Source organism: Ptychodera flava, chromosome 17, assembly GCF_041260155.1.
Source record: "Ptychodera flava strain L36383 chromosome 17, AS_Pfla_20210202, whole genome shotgun sequence".
Classification (NCBI taxonomy): Eukaryota; Metazoa; Hemichordata; class Enteropneusta; family Ptychoderidae; genus Ptychodera; species Ptychodera flava.
Genome location: NC_091944.1, coordinates 25940219 through 25963492, shown reverse-complemented (window position 1 = coordinate 25963492; position 23274 = coordinate 25940219). Strand labels below are relative to the sequence as shown.

Sequence of the window (23274 nt, the reverse complement as noted above, 5' to 3'; positions counted from 1 at the left end):
GAATCATGATACAACAGCTACGACAAGTTTCCTGTTGTCGAATTTAAGTGTCTAAGAGGTGAATTACATCGTTTACAGCCATAAATGAGCCACAAAAATCCAACCACACTGAAAATACTCGCGACAGAGAAGAAGCACGTATTATATTTCCGATTTGTACCCGTCAGTGAGATTCACTAGTCATGATCGTGTCCCATGCGTCAGGGAAAGTCAAACTTTCGCTTTAGGTTGTTGAAAGAAGTTTTGTTCTATTTAGGCAAGCTGATGACGAAAAACGAGCAGCTGATGTAAATTACTTTTGAAATGTTTTATTCGTACAGCAACAAAATGCACATGAACGAGCAACGTTGCTTTACAACTTGTACTCATTTCACGTTTTCCTAATTCTCTCGAAAATTCCTTTATGATGGTAAATTCTGCATACTTGACGTCTAAGGGCATGTGTAATTTTTGGAGATCAATTGACTTGTACGGCTGCTATATCCACTTCCATAGATGTCGCAGAGCTGCTTGCTTTATGGTCCCAGCAGTTCATAATCGACCGAGCTTGAAATCTAACACCCGCACGGCGTGAGTACTTTGACCTGTTTTTTAACGGGAATCATAATTTTCGCGAAGGGATGAGGTTATATTTCCGAACACAATAACACACTCATTTGGTAGCATTCAGACAGGTTTTATTGGGTATATTATCTGTTCCAGTAGATGAGGTCTGGAATGTATATTAATATAGTTATAACATACAGATTCATACTCAAAACTCATTCGTATGGCTTGCTCAACATGTCTTATGATTCAAATCACAGGACACCACTACATAATATCATAAATGTTGTGCGACATCATTTGTGACCAACGACATTAATGTACTTTATGTTGCAAGAGTTTACGTTAGTGTAACAGTTAGTGTAACGCGTGAATGTAATTAGCACAGCACTTGAAATGTCATTGTCCCGCCTGATGATAAACTTAATTCTCACACTTTCCGACGTGTAATCGAATCGCTCCTTTGTTGTGTAAATTCACCAGCGTTTCAAACTCGGCTGTCATGTTGTGGACCTGCTTCATGTAGGCATATTTCTCGTAGTAGTGATAGTGAAGGGGTTTGCCGTCTGGGTCTTCTGAGAAAGGCCAGAATCCAAAAAGATGAACCTCTTCACAGAAACTCATTGCAGCCGATAATAGCAGTAAACCTGCAAGATGAATGATTATTGTAATAGTGTGCAGGACATTCTCATACAAAGCATTGGATTCTTCAAATTTAAGTAGAATGCTCCTCCAGTTTGAATTTCAAATAACAGTAATTTGGGGCAATTTATTTCTCCAGTACCAAACTTTGTCAGGTGACCCCCTCATTTTTATTTCTTAATTTGGTGAGAGAATGGTTGCAAGTGTAATTTAGGGAAGGTTAAGAAAAATTTCAAGTCTTTCACTTTCGAAGCGTGTAATATCTTATGGTCCATTTTTTTGTTATTTCAGTGCAACAAATAGATTGTTAGGGAAAGGAAGCAAAAGGGTACTTGACCATCACTTTATTTGTACGTGAGGAAATGTCATGGCAATCAAGACGCAAAGTAATCTGATGAAGATAGACTTTATATCCGTTTCTCTGTGAGATCACGTGTGATATATTGTCTGCTGATATTCGGATAATCGATTTTACGACGAGAAATCAATTCATAATAGCTTGTAGATTTTAACTCTGTTATGTTGTTTGCTGTTCCCGTTGCGCTGTGTACTTCACTTGCTTAATTTTGCAGTGTGTACCATTCGTGAACGTGTGAATACAAGTATTCAATATAACTTTACTCGCCTGATGACACAAAGTCTTCCTTGATATGATACTGTCTCCTAAAAAACCCTTTCACCGAAGAAATATAGGGGTTATAAGCAAAGAGGACATCGCTGTTCACTGACTTATGTATATCTTGTGCACGGAAGGTTAAGCCTCTATGTGTCCGGAATAAAAACCCTGTTGTGTAGACGGTGGCATTTTGAAATTGACTGATCAGTTCGTTCTTATACTTCTGTTTCCCTTTGTCATCGAATCTTGTATAACTGTAATATATAATTGTTAACAATGCATTAAGCATAATTATATCATACCAGTACATTGATGGCGCAAATACAGCGATCTGATTGGTCGAGACGAGAAAAGAACCGTTGTATATTGGCGATATACCACGGCTAGCATACATGCGATCTCTCAGCTTGAGCAAAAATCCGTTTTAGACGTTCCACGCCAGAATTTCAATGTACTGTTATGATATAACAGCAATAAATCCCACCCAGCGACGGTATACCACTCGATTTTGACCAGTTCACTTCATATATATGTCGTGAACTGGTCATAATCTCGTTGTATACCGTCGCTGGGTATGTTTTATTGCTTAACGATTCACTCTTTTAAATGTTATTAAAAAGAGCAAATATAATAAGGCGATGTACTCATATAGTATGTGAGCATATGTTATACTAACTTAACTATCTATCTATCTGTCTACATACATACATACATACATACATACATACATACATACATACATACATACATACATATAGACATACATACACACACACACACACACACACACACACACACACACACACAACACACATATATATATATATATATATATATATATGTGTGTGTGTGTGTGTGTGTGTGTGTGTGTGCAGGAGCGACAGCGACAGATAGACAGGCAGACATGCAGACAAGCTGACAGACAGACATATGTTTATTGGTTTAGGTCGGTAGGCAGGCAGGAATGTCGATAGAGAGACGGAGAACAGACAGACAGACAGACAGACAGGCAGACAGATAGACAGATAGATAGATAGATAGATAGATAGATAGATAGATAGATAGATAGATAGATAGATAGATAGATAGATAGATAGATTGATAGATATATAGATAGGCAGATATGTTTATTTTTTAGGTAGGTATCTTGGCAGCCAGCCTGCAGCCATCCAGCCGGTCTAGCAGATTGACAGATAAGATCGATATAAATTACTTAAATATATTGTGGATAAATAAATGATGGGTAGGCGGACGGACACACACATACATACACACAAATATATATATATATATATATATATATATATATATATATATATATATATATATATATAATATATAAACATAAATTATTCGGACTGCAGATACAGAGACAAACGTACGGACAGAAGAGAGACAAGGGACAGCCTGAGACACACCTGGTAGACAAATAGGTAAATATACATATAGATAGAGCACTTTTTAGCATGCAGATATAGAATTTTATAGGTAGACTAGGAGTGTTTTATGCATACAAAGCTAGAACGTGTTTTGGTCGGTTTGTCTGATGTTTGATTTCCCTGTTAAAAACTTGTTACTTACTTAGAAATAAACTGAGACGCATTACACGTTACAAGATGTGTTTTAGCACCAACATCGTCAGTATAATTGCAGACCCTCGCCATATTTAGTCTGACGGTAAAATCGAAAATAAAAGCAATGTTAGTTTCAGAAAAACATTTTCAATAAAGAATAGTTGCGAGAGCAAGGATGCAAGAGTGGTACTATGTAGTATTGAATCAATCGTAAAAGAGTACTGCTTGAGGCCAGAGAGAATACAAATATTTTTCAGACCTAATTAGATTATGGTATACTGCTGAGAGGGCCTCCATTCCAGATATTCGCACAATGGTGTGTCTGCTACGCACCTGGAAAAGACATCTAGAGTGTTCGCACATATAGAGCGAAAAATATACTCACTGACATTGTATCGTCTCATTGATTAAAAGCGAGACAGATTTACTTAAGGAACTTTGAACCGCAAGACACAAAGAAATATTCTTTATATCATGACTGATACTAGCAGATGAATGCAACGTTCCTTAAAATAAGCAACACTTGGGAGTGAAAATTGCTAAATCTATTGAACAAGATGCAAAAAGGACGAATTTTACATCAAAAAAGGTCAAATAATCAATATCATTCCAGGTATATACATAGTTTATCAGGCCCAAGGAACAAATAAAAAGTGATACTGACAATAAGGCCATCTTGAACTACTTGAACTTATGATCTTAGAATAGAATGCACACAACCACTCTCATTCCTTTAGTGTAAAACTGTAAAACTCTAAATGTGTACTCATTATTGTTCCTGTATAGGATAATCTTTTCCTATAGCGAGGCTAATCTGGTGCGCTAACTAGAAAATTATGAATTTACAAGCTATACACAGCGTAAGGTCAACAATGGTCGTATGCCACTACAAAGTCTATGGGGTTTCCATGATTAACTTGCAAAGACTGATTGAGAGAATGTTTCAATGATGATGGTATATATCTTCCTTACCTCATAGTTAACAATCATTCATTACGGTTGAAGTGTAAGCTCAGTTTAATTTTTTTACAGGGCACAAACTTGAGGTTGCTACTGTGAAGATGGCATGCCAGATCGTCTTAATGTTACTTTCCATTGCCAAAAATTGTTAAAATATTTCATACACTATCCCAATCAACCCTGGAAAAGTTAATATTGCAATTGTCCCGGTTGACTGTTTACATGATACATAAATTACCTACATTGATCTATTTCTTATAATGATACTATAAGTTTAAATTTAGCATTTAAACATATTTAGATGGCTGTTATTTTGACACCCAGTGTTTCAAGTTGAGCATGTTGAAGTCATTGTTCTGTGCTGCAGATGTCATAAAATACCGAAATAAAGGTAAAAGGAAAACATGTTCACATTTGCTGTGTTCTGAAATACAGATTAAATAAAAAGTAGGACAACATATTCATTTGAACTTTATCATTGCTTATATTCCGTTTAATAGTTTAATGAATAATGTTCAGGTCACCATCTATCCAACTATTCTTGCCTTTGATTTTTTAAAAGAACTGTTCCGCATGTAAAATGTATATAATTGTGGGGTCAAGCTTAATAATTGCATTGGATACTTTCTTTTTTGGAGATATTGCTTCGCTCTAAAATCTCTCTTCTCCTAAACTAACTGATTATTTTCCAGAAATGATCGAAACGTCATGCTGTAGGCTTAGCAGTTGGAATGACAACAAGTGGAACACTATACGAAGCTGGATATGAAATTACAGTTTACGAGCAACATTTAAGGGTCGAAACTCTCCTACGATTGTGACAGAGTTGCCGACACAATGTGAACCATGAAATCCTTAACCATCAGACCAAGTATCATTTCAAGAGCATCCTTAATAGCTCTAAGACATTCGTGAGCACAAAAAACTTGGTTAAAGCAAGATCAAATCCACTTGATTATGGATGATGTTATCAAAACACATTTAAATTTACCTGATGACAAAGTCTGCTTCATCGATGAACTTGCCACATTTGCTTCCCAATAAAATGCCACTGTTCCCAACAACGCCACACTTTCTGAACATTTGTTTCTTAAATGGCATTTCCTGAAGAAGATAAACATATAGAAGTGAAACCTGTCTTTTTCTAAATTCACCTGTCAGGATTTCACATGACTGATGGCAGTGTCATAGCTGCAGATATCTGTCTCTTTGTCGGCAGGGGTTACTCAGACTTGCTCCAGTCAGTATTCAGTATCTTAAGTTTACAGAGGCTTACTTTTTTATAAATCTAAAATCTATATTTTTCTCGTAAAGTTATAACAGGTATGACGTAAGGCGCGCAAAATGATTCAAAAATATTAAACGTTAGGATATAAAATATAAACTGTTATTTTTTCTTTCTAAACAGTAGAAATAATAAAAAAGAAAGTTATTTTGTCAATATGATTACTTTTTATCTATATGTATGTGCACCGGGCAAAATGATTGATATATGCAACAATATATACATATATACTGATTCCGTACATATGTCAAATATGTTAAGTATACACGTACGCATACTAATAAAATGCAAAACTACAGTGAATGTGTACACTTGGTGTGCAAAGATCTGCATTACGTATACTCATGATCTGCAAAGATATACGTTACGCATATCAACGTAATGGAATGTTACATGTACAAAGATATGCGTTACGTATGCAATTAATATTGTTTTCCATATACGTCAATATACGTAAATATACTTAACGTATATCAAGCATTTGCCCAGTGGTGACTTTTAATGAAGGTAGCATTTATCATAAAATATCGAGGTAGTGTTAAAGATATAAGTACAGATAAAGATACCGTGCAATAAAACTGTCTTTCTCGATTAAAATAAGGCTAAATGGAGTCAAAGAAAGAGAAATTAAAAATGAATTAATATCTAATTAATATATGGAAGTTAAATGTTATAGATAGTATACTTGTTAGTCATTCTTGTAGACGGAAGAGGACATTAATAGAAAACATGGAGGTACAGGCGATTACTCCATATAGTTTTGAAGATACTGACTGACAGATCACACACCAACTATCATATGAAACCATGAACAAGCATCCGCTCTTTCTCTGTAACTGCACCTATATCGTAGCCCAATACAATAGAACTGAATGGAGATAAACAGTTCTGCGATGGGGATTGTCATATCGTTTGTGAGCAACGATCTGTGCCGGTCCAGATAGAACACGGTTGCATCATAATGGTGCATGTTTGTAGTTGCGTCGGACACTAAAAACGTTGACGTTCTTAAAACGCTGCCGATTTCTTCAATGTCAATTTCGTACTTGTTCTGTTCATGCTACATTAGCCTCTACCACAACGGAGTGGACGGACACAAGTCACCGTACACAGATTTAGGTGGCTGCAAATTTTGTCAGGGCCGAAGTCGACATTTAGAATAAAGGAAGGGCATCGGCGTCAACACACTCTATTCCTCTCTGCTAAAACACGACCACGACGTAGACATAGCCGGGCACACATGATTCATACCGGCCGTAGGGCTTATAGCTGACCATCACGCGTCAGTTGATTCTAGTGGTAATATCCGTGGTTTTATTTTTTCAGTCACCCTTACGTTTATCCGTGCAGGTAAAATAGATCTCTTATACCTCCATGGATAGTCGCTCGCTACGATCATGGAGCAAGGAGTGGAGGTAGTACCTCCATGCTATACACGGCAAGCATTCTGGAATACCTTTGCCATTACATGCTCACTGTGTTTCGAATGTCCTGACAAACAGCTTTGCTAGGTTTGCTTAGTTTTACCTGTTTGGTGAACGTTAGTATTGTATTTGTAGGGAAATTTGTGAAACAAGCAAATTTGTCTTCTGTCTGACAACGAGTTCACTGCCCATGTGTGGGGGTTGCCAATCGGATGCTATACCCATTCCATAGATTTCCAATCCATATAATCGTGTTAGTAAACAAGAAAGTCAATTCATGAATTTCAATAGATGTATAGGTATGGCCGACTAGGGCAAGTCCGACGGCCATACTCATCACTAAATCCGTGTTGGGAAAAGCTGTTATGGGTTGTATTGCAGCAATCTTTATCATTCAATCTGTACTTACGTTTAATAATACTTTCATATTTTAAGATGAAAGCTTTTTTATGAAAAATTACAGAAATAAAAAAGGTCATCAGGGCAAATAGCTTTCACTGTACTATTTATACGCTTTTAAGGATTTGTTTTGACAGTTTATACTCTAACGATAAATATTTTTGAAACATTTGGCTCTCCGTAGATGGCGGCCATTTTGGATATCAACTATGGGTAATTGTGGATATTTGTTTTCCTAGAACGTATAAGCAGCAAAAGCAAAAGCAAAGTTGAAGCAAAAGTTGATGTCCTCCAATTTAGAGGTGAGTACTATCTTAATCGTATTGTGAGATTGGGCATCTATGATCTTTTGTTACAAATACGATTCTGTTGTGACAGTCGGACTACTTGATGTACGTAAAGCAATGCCAAATCTTTACAGAACGTTAACAATGACTTCTATAGCACAACGTCTACAACTCTCCGCATTTTTTAATAATTTTATGCACATAGTATTATTATTGGAAGGGTCAAGTATCTATGAAGTTGTCTTACCTTCGGCAATCTGCTAAACTCTTCTAATGTCACATTTGTCCGCCATTTCTTTTTGCCCTCATATGTCAATGTACCATTGATATTCAAATTTACGATTTTCTGTGTAAGTACAAATTGTTGGGACGGTTTGCAGTATTTATCCAGCTCGAATCTGTAAGAGAATGAATTATTTAATTATTTATGGTTTTATTCAAGCAAGAAAAATGTAAAAAGGAGAATCCCCAATATTTATATATTTTATATAAATATGTACTAAATAAAGGTATGTGTGTATTACGGTATACCTTTGACGAGATAAGACTGCTTTTGATGTCAAGATAAGCACGGGGTACTTATTAATATTTTAGTTTATCCTAGCTACACTTCCAACATGAAAAATAAGCAAACGAAATGACCTTTTGCCTACAAAGTTGCCAATATTAATGTTTGAATGGTTTTCAGTGACGAGCATTTCAGATTCTTACACATTCAAAGTTCAATTAGTACCTTTGATAGATTTGCGTAATGCTTGTAATTTGAAATAAATGTAGGGACTATTTAAATGACACAAACGTAGTGAGGGTCTTGCGAAACAGTGTGATGTCGCTCTCACTTTACCTGACATGGCAAATCTCGGTGAAAACACGCTTAAAACGGTCACCCGCCGCGAAAAATCCTGTTGCATCACAACGGTCAAGATAATTAAGGAGAACCGCTGCTTATTATATTCTTGACATTGGTGCACGTAATGGTTTCGTGTCCAATTTAAGCAATACCTTCTTGGAACGTAAGCATGAGTGTCATTCGTGCTATGTCCCACTATGACCCACTCCTTCGTATGTCTGTGTGCATGCATATATATGCACGCATGCACGCACGCGTATGTATGTATGTATGTATGTATGTATGTATGTATGTATGTATGTATGTATGTATGTATGTATGTATGTATGTATGTATGTATGTATGTATGTATGTATGTATGTATGTATGTATGTATGTATGTATGTATGTATGTATGTATGTATGTATGTATGTATGTATGTATGTATGTATGTATGTATGTATGTATGTATGTATGTATGTATGTATGTATGTATGTATGTATGTGTGTGTGTATGTATGTATGTATGTATGTATGTATGTATGTATGTATGTATGTATGATTGCGCCATGATCGACGACCGACATATGTGCTTAAGCCTTTTTATTCATACTGATGTTGTGCGCCCTCCTTAGGTCAGTTGTGCATGTATTTGGAATGTGACACCCGTGTGAGTAAGGTTTTATTATTTGAAGAGATAACTGTAATGTGTCACGACTATTTTCTTGGTTTTATATACAGTTAGGACGCAGAATACTTCTTTCAAAGTTTGGTGCCATTTTATATCCTTAACAGCCTCTCTAAGATTACCCACAACAGAAAAAATTGACAAACCTTTTCGTTGTTTTTTAATAAACACAAAACACACAAGCGCTGTAAGTTTGAAATGTTGATGGACTACCATTATTGTCAAAATGAAGTGACGGGTACTGCAACTTTTCATACGTTCTGCTTTCCCAAGAAAATATAACAGAACCAGATATGAACTGAATATGCTCACGTGTTTTACAACAGGTTCATTAATAGTAGTACGCTTCACAGAACAATAAGATATATGTTATCACTAAATGAAGCAGGTTTTTTCAACATCGCACAGTACTCTCAGATTTTAATCACTAATTACAAAACTTTATTTAATATGCAAATGAGCTGTTAATTAACTTGACACTGCTCAATGCTTCATGGGACAATTAGATATCCATCAGATCAACATTTGTAGCACGTTTTATTTAATTCAATGCAGTAATTTTAGAGTAGTGTCACTAATTACGAAGTTCATTAAATATGCAAATAATCCCTATATTAACTTGACACTGTTCAATGATTCATAGCAAAATTAAATATTTATCTAATCAATATCTGTAGCACGTTTAACAAAATTTGGTGCCGTAATTTCAGAGCTATATACCTAATTACAAGGTTTATTAAATATGCAAATGAACCCTTCATTAACTTTACACTACTAAATGCTTTACAACACAGTTAGATATCTGTCAGATCAGTATATGCAGCAGTTTTCATCACATTTGATGCAGTTATTTCGGAGTTATATGACTAATTATAAAACTTCATGAAATATGCAAATGAGCTAATTATTAACTTGACACTGTTCAGTGCTTCTCAATACAATTGGATATTTATCAGATCAACATCTGTAGCAAGTTTCATCAAATTTAACGCTGTAATTTTGGAGTAATATCATTAATTACAAAGTTCATTAAATATGCAAATAAACCCTTAATTAACTTCACACAAGTAAATGCTCTACACCACTATTAGATATCTGTCGGATCAGTATCTGCAGCAGATTTCATCACATTTGGTGAAGTTATATCGGAGTTATATGACTAATTACAAAACTTCATAAAATATGCAAATGACCTATTTATTAACTTGACACTGCCCAATGCTTCTAAGTATAATTAGATATATATCAGATCAATATTTGTTGCAAGTATCATCAAGTTTGGTGCAGTAATTTCAGAGTTATCTCACTAATAACAAAAGTTCATTAAATATGCAAATGAGAAGGTAATTGACATGACACTCACAGCATCATCATAATGTTCTGAGATTGTCATCTGTGAAAAGTTTCATGAAATTTTGTGCAGTATTTCTTGATATATGTCTACATTGTCTTACCGTCTCCATAGGGAAACCATTGTACGGAAAAAAACAATATTGCATAACTTCATTAATATGCAAGCCACACTAACCAAAATCTAATCAGTTCTTGCAAGTAGCATATGGTACCTCTCTACCAAATCTGATATGAATCCATTCAGGCGTTTTTGAGTTAGCGTGTAAACAGACAGACAGACAGACACACACCACACACACACACTAACACACACACACACACACACACGGACAGACAGACAGACAGACATCGCTATGACAATAGCCCACGTGTTTACACACGTGAGCTAAAAATGAATAAGCATTGATACAGGCGCAGATTCAATTGTTTTCTGACTTCTTCGCAAGATAGTGGAATGGCACATATGCGAGGTGATAAACTCATAAACTCCCTCAAAAAATGGATCCCATAGTCATGTTACCAAGACATAGCTTAAAGAGATACGTAAAGGTAAAGTGATATAAAGCATCACTTAAGTGTCATTCAGTCGTGATAAACTTGATGCTAAATCCCTTTATTTGAGGTACGCCCCCACTTGCCATCACACCATTGCGGGGAAGCCCAAATATGAGTCGAAACTCTGTCACGCAGGTGCTTGGACTCGAAATTTCTCGATATCACAAGTATCCAACAATCAGGAATTATGACATAAACAGTGTTGGTTTGAAAATTGTGATGAAAAAGAAACAATAGTGGCTTTGTGTTTAATAACGTTTTCTGACTTGTTAGCAGCGTCGGTAATCCAAAGATATGTAAAGATTTGTCATATTACTCTCGTTCGGTTAAAACTCTGTGGAAAATATGTACGTTGTGTACGAGATGGTTGCCTTCACTTAGAACCCAACCTGTATGCTAACAGTATGTGACTGTTGCTTAATTGCACGGTGCTGGCAGCAGCGGATATTTGCTCTTTTATGTGTGATAATAGGCAAACAAGATACATGGTTCAGACTGACTTTTCCTGTAAGTACCATTTTATTCGAAACATTGGCATTCGGCACAAGACGATGCAATATCCTATAAATATACAGCAGTTTCCGTAGTTTTGTAAACAATTCAGAACTATGCATTAGTATATGGATTTCAATTATGCCCGCCGTAGGTAGGGAAAGACAAAGGTTTGAATGAGCGCAATGCAGTATATGCCGCTGGGCGGGAGGATACTGACAGCATAATCAAAAAACAAGTGTCGATTGAACGGACATTGAGAGCCCGAGATCGAGTAACGGAAGTCAATGGGTATATGGTCATGTGAAAACGGACGTGACACAGGCGACGAAATGTTTGAATGTTAAACTATGGGCTGCGAAGCGCATGCCGAATATAAAGAGACAGTCCTAAAAGACAACATAAATTAAAAAAGCTTCATGTGGACCCTGTGATAGATTAAAGACAATAATTTTGTTTGAATAAAAATATCTAGATATCTAAATGCTCTTTGTTGCGACAATGAGCTTCTGGGCTATAGTTAAGCACTATACTGTTTAACACGACCTTCAGACTGACCTTTCTCTCCAATCAATTATTTCAATAAAAAAAGTTCTTCTACAGCTCTGCATGCCTACTGTGTATGCATGACATGTTAATAATACTGATTTCAGATGACTCCTCTCAGTACCGACAGATTAGATTCTGTCCAAAACAGCTGCAACATTGGGGATAGGCAATCGAGTGTTGTAAAATTTTTACTGAATTTCAAAAAATTGGGTGTGTTTTAGGTTTAAGATACACAATGACTATATTGGCACAGTGACAGGCTCGGCATATTTGCAACCCCTACGTAGTTGACATAGCATCCTCTTGAAATCTCCCAGACTATAAATAAACATGGCTGCATTTCCCCACACAGGTCTAGACTTGGTCAGATGTCGCTAACGCAGTCTGGAGAGGCATCTATGCATAAATTTGCAGTATTACATCTCCGCTATCAAACTGATGACACCTAAAGTCAAAAGTTTGCCCTTACGTTCGATCGTTAACCCTCCGTACTTGAAAAAAATGACGCAAGAAACCGCAAGCACTCAGATTTCTTGCGGTTAGCAATGTCCAGAGGTACCACTGCACTTAGACTTGGTCCAAGGAGTGTCCTAGGAATGTGAGGGGGTCACTCAAAAATTGAAAACTACAAGGGGAGGTTTCTCGAAATGTGGAGAGAAAGAAGGGGCTTAACATTACTCAATTTTGGTGCAAAATAAATCGAAACACCTTCTGCAACATTTCACACATCAATTTCTCAATTTTTCGATGTCAGAGGGGGGACACTCCTCTCTTTGGGTATGTGTTCAAACAGTTTTACTTATTAAAATTGCAAATCAAAAACAGCTGTCATATTGCAACAGACTGCGCCATTGCACACATCAATTTATCACATTTTACACACTCCCACGCCGTAAATAATGACGGCTCCCTTAGGATCGAGCTACTGTGTAAAAGTGAGGTTATAGGGTTAGAGTTTTGTAGTTAAGGACTTATTTATAGGCAACAGGATATCTAACATAAACAACTGAGCAGTACAAAGGCCTGGGGTCATTAAAATGGCGAGAACAGCCATTTTATCCAATCACGTGCTCGTTTTGTTAAAGGTGTCAAAACATTGGGTTGATCTAACCACGGTCTCTCCACAAGGGACCGTATCCAACATTTGTAGATAAACATCGAAAACAGTAGTAATAAAGGGGGTTCTCACTGCAACGTTTTCACCAGCCCAGCAACGCCCCTGATCCGATTCCAACATAATAGAAAATACGTGAGAACTGTTCTCGAAGCCTCCACTCCGAGGGCTGGACCGGAGTTGGAGCTCCAACGTAACTTCGATCTCGCAATACCGCAAGCAAAAGCGCTACTTGCTTTTCGAACTAATTATTACCACGCCCACCTGCATAGGACATGGTTGAACTCACAACGACAACAGAACAAATGTCATAGATTACCTCGGAAAGCGCCCATAAGTCGCCGCCTGGGGACGTTTTTCGACGTCGGTAATGTACTGTGACGCTGCGATCGAAGTACACTTGGTTCAAGACTGTGATTTGTGAATGTTAGAGAGGGGTATTAAACGCGATGATTTATGTTCTGTTTTAATGTGAAACGTGTGAGTAGGGTGAACGCGATGAGTAGTGTGAACGCTATACAGGGGAGTTTATCCCGGAATCCGGCGAATCCGGCGGAAACTTACCCACGACTGCGCAGACTGAAAGGTAACGCGTTCAGTCGCCAGGAAAACCTGCCAGTGGCCTGGGCTACCAAATTCCAAATAGGTTTTTTTTTATGAAAAAGGAGAGATACATGAGAAACTACTGCAAATGATTTTATTTTTAGAAATTCACCGACTTGAACCAAGTCTAACAAAGCAGCAGCCATGTGACGAAGAGAAGGCCTGAGCATTGTTACCGAAAAATAGAACCATGAAGGCAAAATGCAAAGATATAATTGACCATAATAACAGAAACTGTAGCGGAAGGAAGACCATGCCATTCTTTGATGAACTTCGCGAAACCCTTGGCGATCGACCGGCGATACCCATAAGCGATTTTGCTTTTGCCTTGATGCCCAACATGACCGTAGACTGGAGGGCGTTTAGGTCGGTGTCATTTCCTCGGCCCGGGACTAATCTCCTGTATTTGCAAAGCGTTAGCACAGACCCTGCAACACTCTCAGAAATCGCCCCACACTCTGCAGTATACATTACACGAGCTCTGGCTGGATGATAAACAGCCTTTCGTTTTGCGCGCAAAATATTACAGTCAACTTCAAATAGCTTGGAATTACAACGTGCTGGGGTGATCAGAGAAGCGTTTCTGGCAACAGAAAATAACGCCAACTGCATCAATTGCAAACGTACTCCTTTGATAGATTTTGCAACAATTTAACCACATACGACATCCACTGTTCTCATTTACGGAGCACGTTGAGTGTAGGAAATACCAATCGTTGTACCAACCCGTACACGCTCTATATCAATGATAAATGATGAAAATTGAGAACTCTGCAGTACAACTTTCTGACAATTGAGCACTATAACCCCTCTGTACTTTTACATATAAAACAGATTCAAATACAAAAACCCACTTGCCTTTTGTTGTCATTCTATTTTCCTGTGCGACACTTTTACCATCTTTATGTCACACAAGGCAAAAGGAAATATGCATTTATTAAGAGGAAGGTCATTTGATCTGCAACACTGACCTTTGCGATCTTTGAACCTCCTTGAACGCCATTCGCCATAGGAAGGAAAACAGATTTATGAGTGTTGCCTGTGTGCTCAATCGATGTGTGGCAATAAGGGAAGAAAATTGTGACAGCCGAAAATATCAAACGTAATTTTCAAATACAGCGGCTTAGTTCATGTACGTTTTAGCCAACAATATTGGAAAGGAGCAGTACGTTTGTATTAAGTTTCTACAGTGAGAAAGAATTGTTTTGATTACATGTCAAACGCTTATCACGTGGAATACTGTCATACTGCAAAGAGATGTATCAGTGAGTTTATTGTGAAAACAAAATACATAGCAAATAATATAACAGTGACTCTCCACTCAGATTAATAGAGTACCATTTGAAAACGTGTTCTATGTATGGTAAGATAGATAATAATCTTATCCTACAGGCGGAGTCTCTACTTCAGCGGTTGTAATTCATGATGCTATATATATATTTAATGTTAAGACAACTACCGAAAGAAGTCCGATGCACAAATGTTCCCATCAATTACATGTGAACACATAGTGTTGAGTGGTCAGCTTTAAGACACTTGTGAACAGAGTCACTAAAATGCTTCTCAAGGATCTTGGTTATGTTTTAAAGGCTGTGTCATAACACGTAAATGAAATATACTATATTTGAACAACCCACACTATTCTGTCTTTCCTGTCAACAGCAAAATATCAACAAAATAACCCGTTAAAGCAGATCTTCTTGTTTACGTGTAAAATAGCCTTCATAATCATAGGGTCATTTAAAGGACAATTCACATGGCATTCGATGAAAATACACGTCACGGTGAGCGTACATCAAGACCTACATAGTACAATCACCTGACTATGACCTAAGCAATCGCTATAAGTGGGTCAATAGCTGTGCAGGATGCAGCCGCAGATTCCTGCCCTTTACGGGCTGGTTTGGCTTTTACGACTTTTAACCCCGCCACCACAGCTACGGGAACTTCCATAAACATCCAAATCCGCCTGCAAGCACCATTTGCGTAAGTTTGTTTGACGATACTTTGAAAAGTTTCCATCCAAATTACAAATTACCAACATTTATCAGCTGAAATATTAGGGATTCACCACGACCAGATATCCACTCAAAATTCACCAAAATGTAACTTTTGTCTAGCTATACCCAGCATGACTACCTGAGCCGCCATTTTTCTACCGTAAAACTGATTGCCAACATATGTTGTTTTACCTGGGTCATTCATGAAATTTGTACCCATATATCCCACATGAAAGGTTTTTCAGAAAAGCATGATTATCAACATTATTAGAGATGAGAGTGAACACCGACCTTCTAGGGAAATTGTGCGCCCAAACATTTCTATAATTTATTTTGTACAATCGGTAGTGTGACTCAAGTGTCGTTTTGGTTTAATGTGACATAATGTGCAGTTGTCCTGATAAATGGACACTTTCCATTTGATCTTTGACCTTTGTTTTTTGTATCGTCGGTTTAAATTTAAAAATGTCGGGTTTTATAGAGGTACAAATACGCATGTACTCCTTGAAGTTTGTTTTCAATTTTGCATTACCCTACACTTACTTTTGCATTGAGCAAACTTTGTTTGCCTTCGAAACATGCATCCTGCGTCCCATCGAAAGCCACCTTCTGTTGAGTCAGTCATAAAAACAACACAAAGAAAATGATTGCCTGGCAAACTTAGCAAAGTATTGTTTAGAAACTATTCGAAAAACGCCAGATTTTTCTTAAATTTTGTTCACACAGCATTTACCACCAAGGTTCAAGACAACTGACTGCAATTCAATATTAATATGAAAATGCATCCCACTAATATATACCTGCTAATCAAATCTGTTATGATTTCTCATAGATCAAGCATATCAAATGACTTTAATTTATATGTTCTCTTGGGAAATTTGTTAAACCTTATACAGTTCAAATATTATCAGAAAATCAACAGACTTATAAAAACGCATTTTCACAACCAATTAACAAGTCTTCTCATGCCACAGATGAAATTGCAAAAATGCACTTGAAAAGAACAAAGAACAAAGTAACAGTCATTTCACTGATATAACATGGTGAAAGCCGTTCTCTTTCTGGCGTACAAGCGATAGACGAGGCTCAGTGCAGCGCATCACGAAGGTAACGGTAGCGGTGACCTTTGCAACATTGGTGATGCTAGTTTGTCTAGTCACTACAGTGACGTGATCGGAGACCTCTCAACTTTTAAACACAAACTGAGTGATTAATCGTTTGATATTGATGACCACCATTCGTATTCTGGACATTACCAGTCTCACATAACTGAAATCAAACCTTTACCCGGGATATAAAAAGTCCAGTCCTAGAATTTGTGGTTGTTCAAGGGCGCAGATGCCAAACATAATCTCACATCAGTTTGTGTTTTAGAAGTTGTTTGGTTACCGATCACGTCACTGCAGTGACGTGTTGCACTAAGCTTCAACCAACAGTTTTACACTAGTAAAATGGCTTTCTCCGCGTAGTCACGTCAGGTAAAGCTAGAAATAAGGTGATATTTGGTGAATTTTGAGCGGACTGGTCATGATGAGTCCCCAATATCTAAGCTATCGATAAGTGTTGGCAATTTGTAATTTGAATGTAAACTTTTCGAAATGTCGTCGAACGAAGGGTGCTTATGGTTGGATTTGGACGTTTGTCTATGGAAGTTTTCGCAGCTGTGGTGGAGGGGTTAAAAGTCGTAAAAGTCAAAACCAGCCCGTAAAAGGCAGGAATCCCGGCTGTAACCAGCACAGCTACGGACCCACAGCTAGGCGATCTTATATTCCTGTAAATGTTGCGGCTGCTGGCTCCTCTGGTACCGAGCACACTCGATCGGCGTGGTTTCTGTATCTTTCAGGGGATTTTCACTCTTTTCATGAGTTTCCCACGTTTAAACTTGTTTCGAACATCGTTATCGTTAATTATTTACCGGAAACATACGAAGTTTTTTGTCAATATTTAGATGCAACATGCTGACTGGCCAAGTCAGTAGAACACTATTTATAGTTGATAATATTAACTTTGTATACTTTAAGTAGAACACTAGTTATAGCTGATAATATTCACTTTGTATACTTTAAGTCTCACGGTTTTGCTGCTATTCGCAAATTTCAAGTAGAAAAAGTCTGCAATTTTAAGGCCAATGGCACAACAGTGGCGGAGTTCGAAGCCAGTTGACAAATGATTTAGCTAGGTATACTTGCTGTTTTTATGCTTCGAACATAATGGCCCCGATGATAGGTTGTAACTTTATCTGACCAGTGCTCTATGAATCATAAACTTGCGGTAATATTAACGATAATGTAGCGTTACAATAGTGACCCTGCCGGATAAAACGCTCTGTAAACTGAATCGGAAATTTTGACGCCTAAGAATCTTGTGAGTCTGACCTGTTTGTCTGTTTGTGGCACTCAGTCCGTCAGTAAGTCTGTCTCTCTGCCATTTTCTGTCACAGATAGTTCATTCTCTCTCTCTCACTTCCCCCCCCCTCTCTCTCTCTCTCTCTCTCTCTCTCTCTCTCTCTCTCTCTCTCTCTCTCTCTCTCTCTCTCTCTCTCTCTCCTTTAAAATTTGTCAACAGTTAGCTTTTAACTCTTCGGTTGGGAGCAATCCATTCACGGGACGGTGCCTGCTAACAGAGAAAGTCTCGCCTTACTGAAGGCAAAATTATTTGTTGTTATTTTTCATGGTCATTACATATAAACTTCAAAATCAGATTTCGAAACCTGACGATCAGGTATGGCCATTTCAGGCAAATAGCAACGTAGGAAGTTGGTATGACCTCGAGGTTAAAGCAGTCGACTATTTTAACTAAAAGCTTTTTCCGGCATGTTTTGCTTCTCCCCTCCACTATGTATTCACGGTATTCGAGAGGTCTTCGACGACCACAGTCGAAAGAAAAATGCGTTACCCAAGCTCAAAGGGATTGCCGCTAGTTTAAAATAAAGGAAGTATTCACATAAAATTTATAATTTAAAATTAAGCAATATATTGCTTACAGAACCGTGACTTTTTGGTACAGATGGCATTAAGAAAAAAAAATTAGGAAAACGTGGCAGCTGTTAAGAGCAAAACACAATCAAGTGTGATTTTAGTTAGAATGCGTCTCTAAATTGAAAGATGTGGTCTTGTGCTCAAACTTTCCGTATCGAAACCTTGAATGATTCCCTCTCCTAAATCAACAATGAAAATAAGGGCTCATTGTGTAAAATTTTGCTATAAAGAAACAAAGTAAATCATTAAGCCATACTTCAATTTCAAACTGGCTGCCGAATAAATTCTCTGCCAACTCAATGGGGAAAATGTTTCGATTTTCTCAAAAATAAGCTGCTGAAAACTTAAAATACTCAATGACCTTCAAAAGGAACCTCCACCAGTTGTGAGTACTGTAAACGTTTGAGAGTCCGAATACCTGTTGCGTTCTACTCTGAGAGTAAGTTTACCCGTTCCGTTGCAGCCACAAGAATTCAAAGATTTTTTTATGGATAAAAATTTGTGTATGTTCTGTGTGCGCACTGCTCGGGAATGATGTAGGGGTTGTGGCTCGAGATTTTTAGTGAAATGCAAGGATGCCTACACGAGCTTGTTGTCGTTCAAATAAATCGAAGTTCTAATAGTTAGTACCTTCCGGGTCACAGAGGAAGCGTTCGCTTATTATGACAGGGGGAAAGGCAGGCAAATTCTTCTGTGCGTCATTAGCACTTAAAAACCCGTCTAGAAGATGATTAAACTTTAATGACCCCAAGCACATCCCAACGAGAGAAAATTTTGATATTTCGATATTTTTATTTGTGTCAGAAGCTGTCGCACATGGAACATTTGGCAACATTTGACGTCCATTTCATATCAGACTACTATGTTTATCTTGCGTATATACTTGAATTTAGGACTTGTTTTATCTTAACAACCTTTGACACTTTGACCCTTAGTTCACACACATTTTAATTACAAAATTAAGAGTTGGTTCCTCAGAGGGAAACGTCCACAGTGTGCCATACTCGAACATTGCATATTCTGGATAAGATTGAGATCAGATACGTTTTGTTAAAAACCATGCATGTAACGGTTCATCAACACAAATGATATGACAGTGGTAAACCACTAAATTATAATTCTTTAATCGAGTTTGTGATTGTCAAACACCCACAACCCTTAGTATCATACATCAGCAAGAGTAAAGGTTACACCAACTCAAAATTATGACGTTTGGTAAGTTTTACTGAGAGAAGACAAACCTGTGCAGATGCCGACATATGTTATTTTACCTGGTTCATTCATGAAATTTGTACTAAGCCATATGACATAAAACATATTTCAGAATGCATGACTATCAACATTATTAGAGATTAGAGAGAACACCGATTGTAGTATGACTCATGAGTGTCTTTTTTGTTAAGTGTGACATACTGTGCAGCTGTGCTATCGTGACAGTTGCTATTGGATCTTTGTGACCTTTGCTTTTTGTGATTTTAATTAAAATTATTGTGTTTTCAAGGAGATGCGTGTACGCATCGGACTCCTTGAAGTTTTTTTTCTAAACGACGATTCGACTCCACCCTACACTTAAAGAATTTATTGGAGCAATTTTGTACTTTAAAGCATGCATCCTACATACTGTGTAAAACTACCTACTGCTGACATAAAACCAACAACGACGTGAGCGAAAACGATAGCCCGGCAAACTTATCAAACCATCATTCAGAAACTATTATGGGTTCGTAAAGCACCATTTGTTCACAAAGCATTTATCACCACGGTTTAGGGCAACTGCAATGCAATGTTACTGTGAATTTCAAAACAGCTGGGAATTACAACGTGCTTGGGTGATAAGAAAACGTTTCTGGCGATAGAATATGACACCACCTGCATTCATTACAAACATTGTCACGATTTCACTTAAAATGCTTATCAAGACCTTTTTTGGTCAATCCGGATTACATTCACAAACATGTTAAGTGCATAATGAAACAAAACATTAAGTATATGGAAATAAAATCGTAGGCCATGATTCACAAACATCTTTCTACGTTTTCAATATACTTATTCTACCTTTACTAATAGGAAATGTTTAATACGGCATACAATCGCACGCAAAGCGGTGTTTAATAAGTGTGAAACCGGCGACCTTATGTCGTGTTGGCAATGATCCGACTGGAAACGCCTAGGCTCGTCAGTTAGTGTATTGCATGCCACTGTTGGCCAGGGCTTTGAGAAGTATAATATGGATCCTGGACAACGAATAAGAAGAGAGGTCATGCAACAGGTTACGTTGGTAATTCACACCTGTTATCCCCACTTGTCATTGACACCCTCTTGAGAGACCTCTCCCAAACTTCAAATAAAGCACGCCCATTAAACATTGAAAAGTAGGCTGTTTACAAACTTTTACATATATTCTGCTCTAATTATATATGTATGAATAAGAAGAGAGGTCATGCAACAGGTTACGTTGGTAATTCACACCTGTTATCCCCACTTGTCATTGACACCCTCTTGAGAGACCTCTCCCAAGCTTCAAATAAAGCACGCCCATTTAACATTGAAAAGTAGGCTGTTTACAAACATTTACATATCTTCTGTTCTAATTATATATGTATGAATAATAATTAACTATGAATGGATAAAGATAGAAGTCATTTGAACCAAAACACTGACTTTTACGACCTTTGAATCCCTAACGGCTAATCGTCATTTAAAGGGAAATATGTGTTGAATTAACATGTGGCAATGAAGGAAAAAATATGACATTGTAAGAGCGATGAATGGCTATTGAGAGCACGCCGTCTGCTAATCACCTAACTCTAAGGTCAACGTAGCTCACAAATCTCCTGTATTTAATGTCATGTATAACAACTTCGAAAAGAACACTGATTGGCAGTTACCTGATCTTTTCAGCAACCTTTGCGTTGAAAGTCCAATTTCGTTTGATGCTGTTATATATATCCAAAAGCCACTTTGCTTGCGAAGTATTATTTTTGGCTGTTTCTAAATTCATTACTGTCACCTGTTCATATTTATCAACCGGAACGCCGAAATTATTATTCAGTTTCACGTTTGAGTTCATGACGCCATGAACATCATGGTTTATCCATCTCTGTCTTTCAGTCACAAAATTCCTCTTCTTTGTAACAACAATTCCTGCAGGTAAGTTCATAAATTTGGGAATAATGATGGTGTTGTTATCGATATTCTTTGGGTTGCCACTGACAGTGACTGGAATGGGCAAGGCCCCGCCAAAAAGTTTTCCCGCTTTCGCATAATTTGCTATCGTAATCCTTGTGTTGCTATGGTCTAGAAGTGTTATCAGAACAATGCAATTGGTAAGTCCGAAGAAGACGAGTACAAAAAAAGCCAGCGAACGAGTAGATTTGGTGCAACGCATATTCAAAGTCGCATAGGCCGCTCTCCGGTATCTAAAAGAGAGGAAAAAATAATACAGTATAAGTTGTGGGCAATGACCGCCGATCACTTTTCGTGTGCATTAGCGTGACGTCATTACATAAAAGGATACGTAGGTGCAGATAAAATAACGCGACAGCCGAACATAATTAGCATTGTACACAGTGTTGTATCAGGAAAGTATTGCCCAGCCTTTTCCATAGCAACAACGAATTTCATAAAAGCGTTTTTTGTCTGATAAGCTGTGACGCAAGTGTAAGTTCAATTGAGAAGACATACTACAGTGCTATACCTGTACCATTTTAAGAGATAAAGACTGTCTCGCTAATTATACTAATTTCCCTAAGGTAAAATTTTACGTTCAACTTGTGTCAAGGTGTTGTGCAAAGTGTATCGAAACACTGGTAAAAAACTTAACCATTGAGGCAAACCGAATGAAAAGACAAAAGTTAAATTATCAACATTAACGAAGTTTAAGGGACGCCAGTTGTATACTTTTACTTTACCAGCACATCTATTATGTATATTGCTTAGATTTTCTTGCACTATCTACTCCGAAAATCACATTTGTCTTTACAATATTCCTTCAGTGAGCTCTATCTGTTTAATATGTAAAATAATCATAAACATATCCATTCATTATCCGATAACACAGGTTCGACGACATTCATAATATAATCAATTGTTATAAAATTATGTGTATTATAAGTTTTACTTTCGACTTTTGCATCAAAGTCATCAATATCAACGAAGTTAACTATATAGGGACTGTTATTATATTATAAGCTAAACACTTTGCAATTGCAAGATCCGTCGACGTCCCTCCATTTTCCTCTACACAGGTCTACCTCTATATAATGTAAATTATATTACCATGCCCTGCCCGTCGCATTTTGGTTGGTCGAGCTGAATCACGTGATTGACCACAAATACACAGTAATGGTTTGTTTACATGCCCGTTAATATGAATAAAA

General features: G+C 37.4%; 1 protein-coding gene across 1 annotated transcript in view; it reads right to left on the bottom strand.

Annotated features, from left to right (window-relative positions):
- Positions 1 to 655: 655 nt before the first annotated feature.
- The window catches only part of LOC139115884 (alpha-2,8-sialyltransferase 8E-like), a 36939-nt gene continuing 14320 nt past the window's right edge, over positions 656 to 23274 (bottom strand). The window contains exons 2-7 of the mRNA XM_070678291.1: positions 21784 to 22314; positions 7981 to 8131; positions 5330 to 5442; positions 3386 to 3475; positions 1814 to 2058; positions 656 to 1193 (exon numbers count right to left, since the gene is read on the bottom strand). Of these exons, the coding sequence (XP_070534392.1) occupies positions 970 to 1193; positions 1814 to 2058; positions 3386 to 3475; positions 5330 to 5442; positions 7981 to 8131; positions 21784 to 22283 (1323 nt within the window). The 5' untranslated portion in view covers positions 22284 to 22314 and the 3' untranslated portion in view covers positions 656 to 969. The remainder of the gene's footprint in view (positions 1194 to 1813; positions 2059 to 3385; positions 3476 to 5329; positions 5443 to 7980; positions 8132 to 21783; positions 22315 to 23274) is intronic.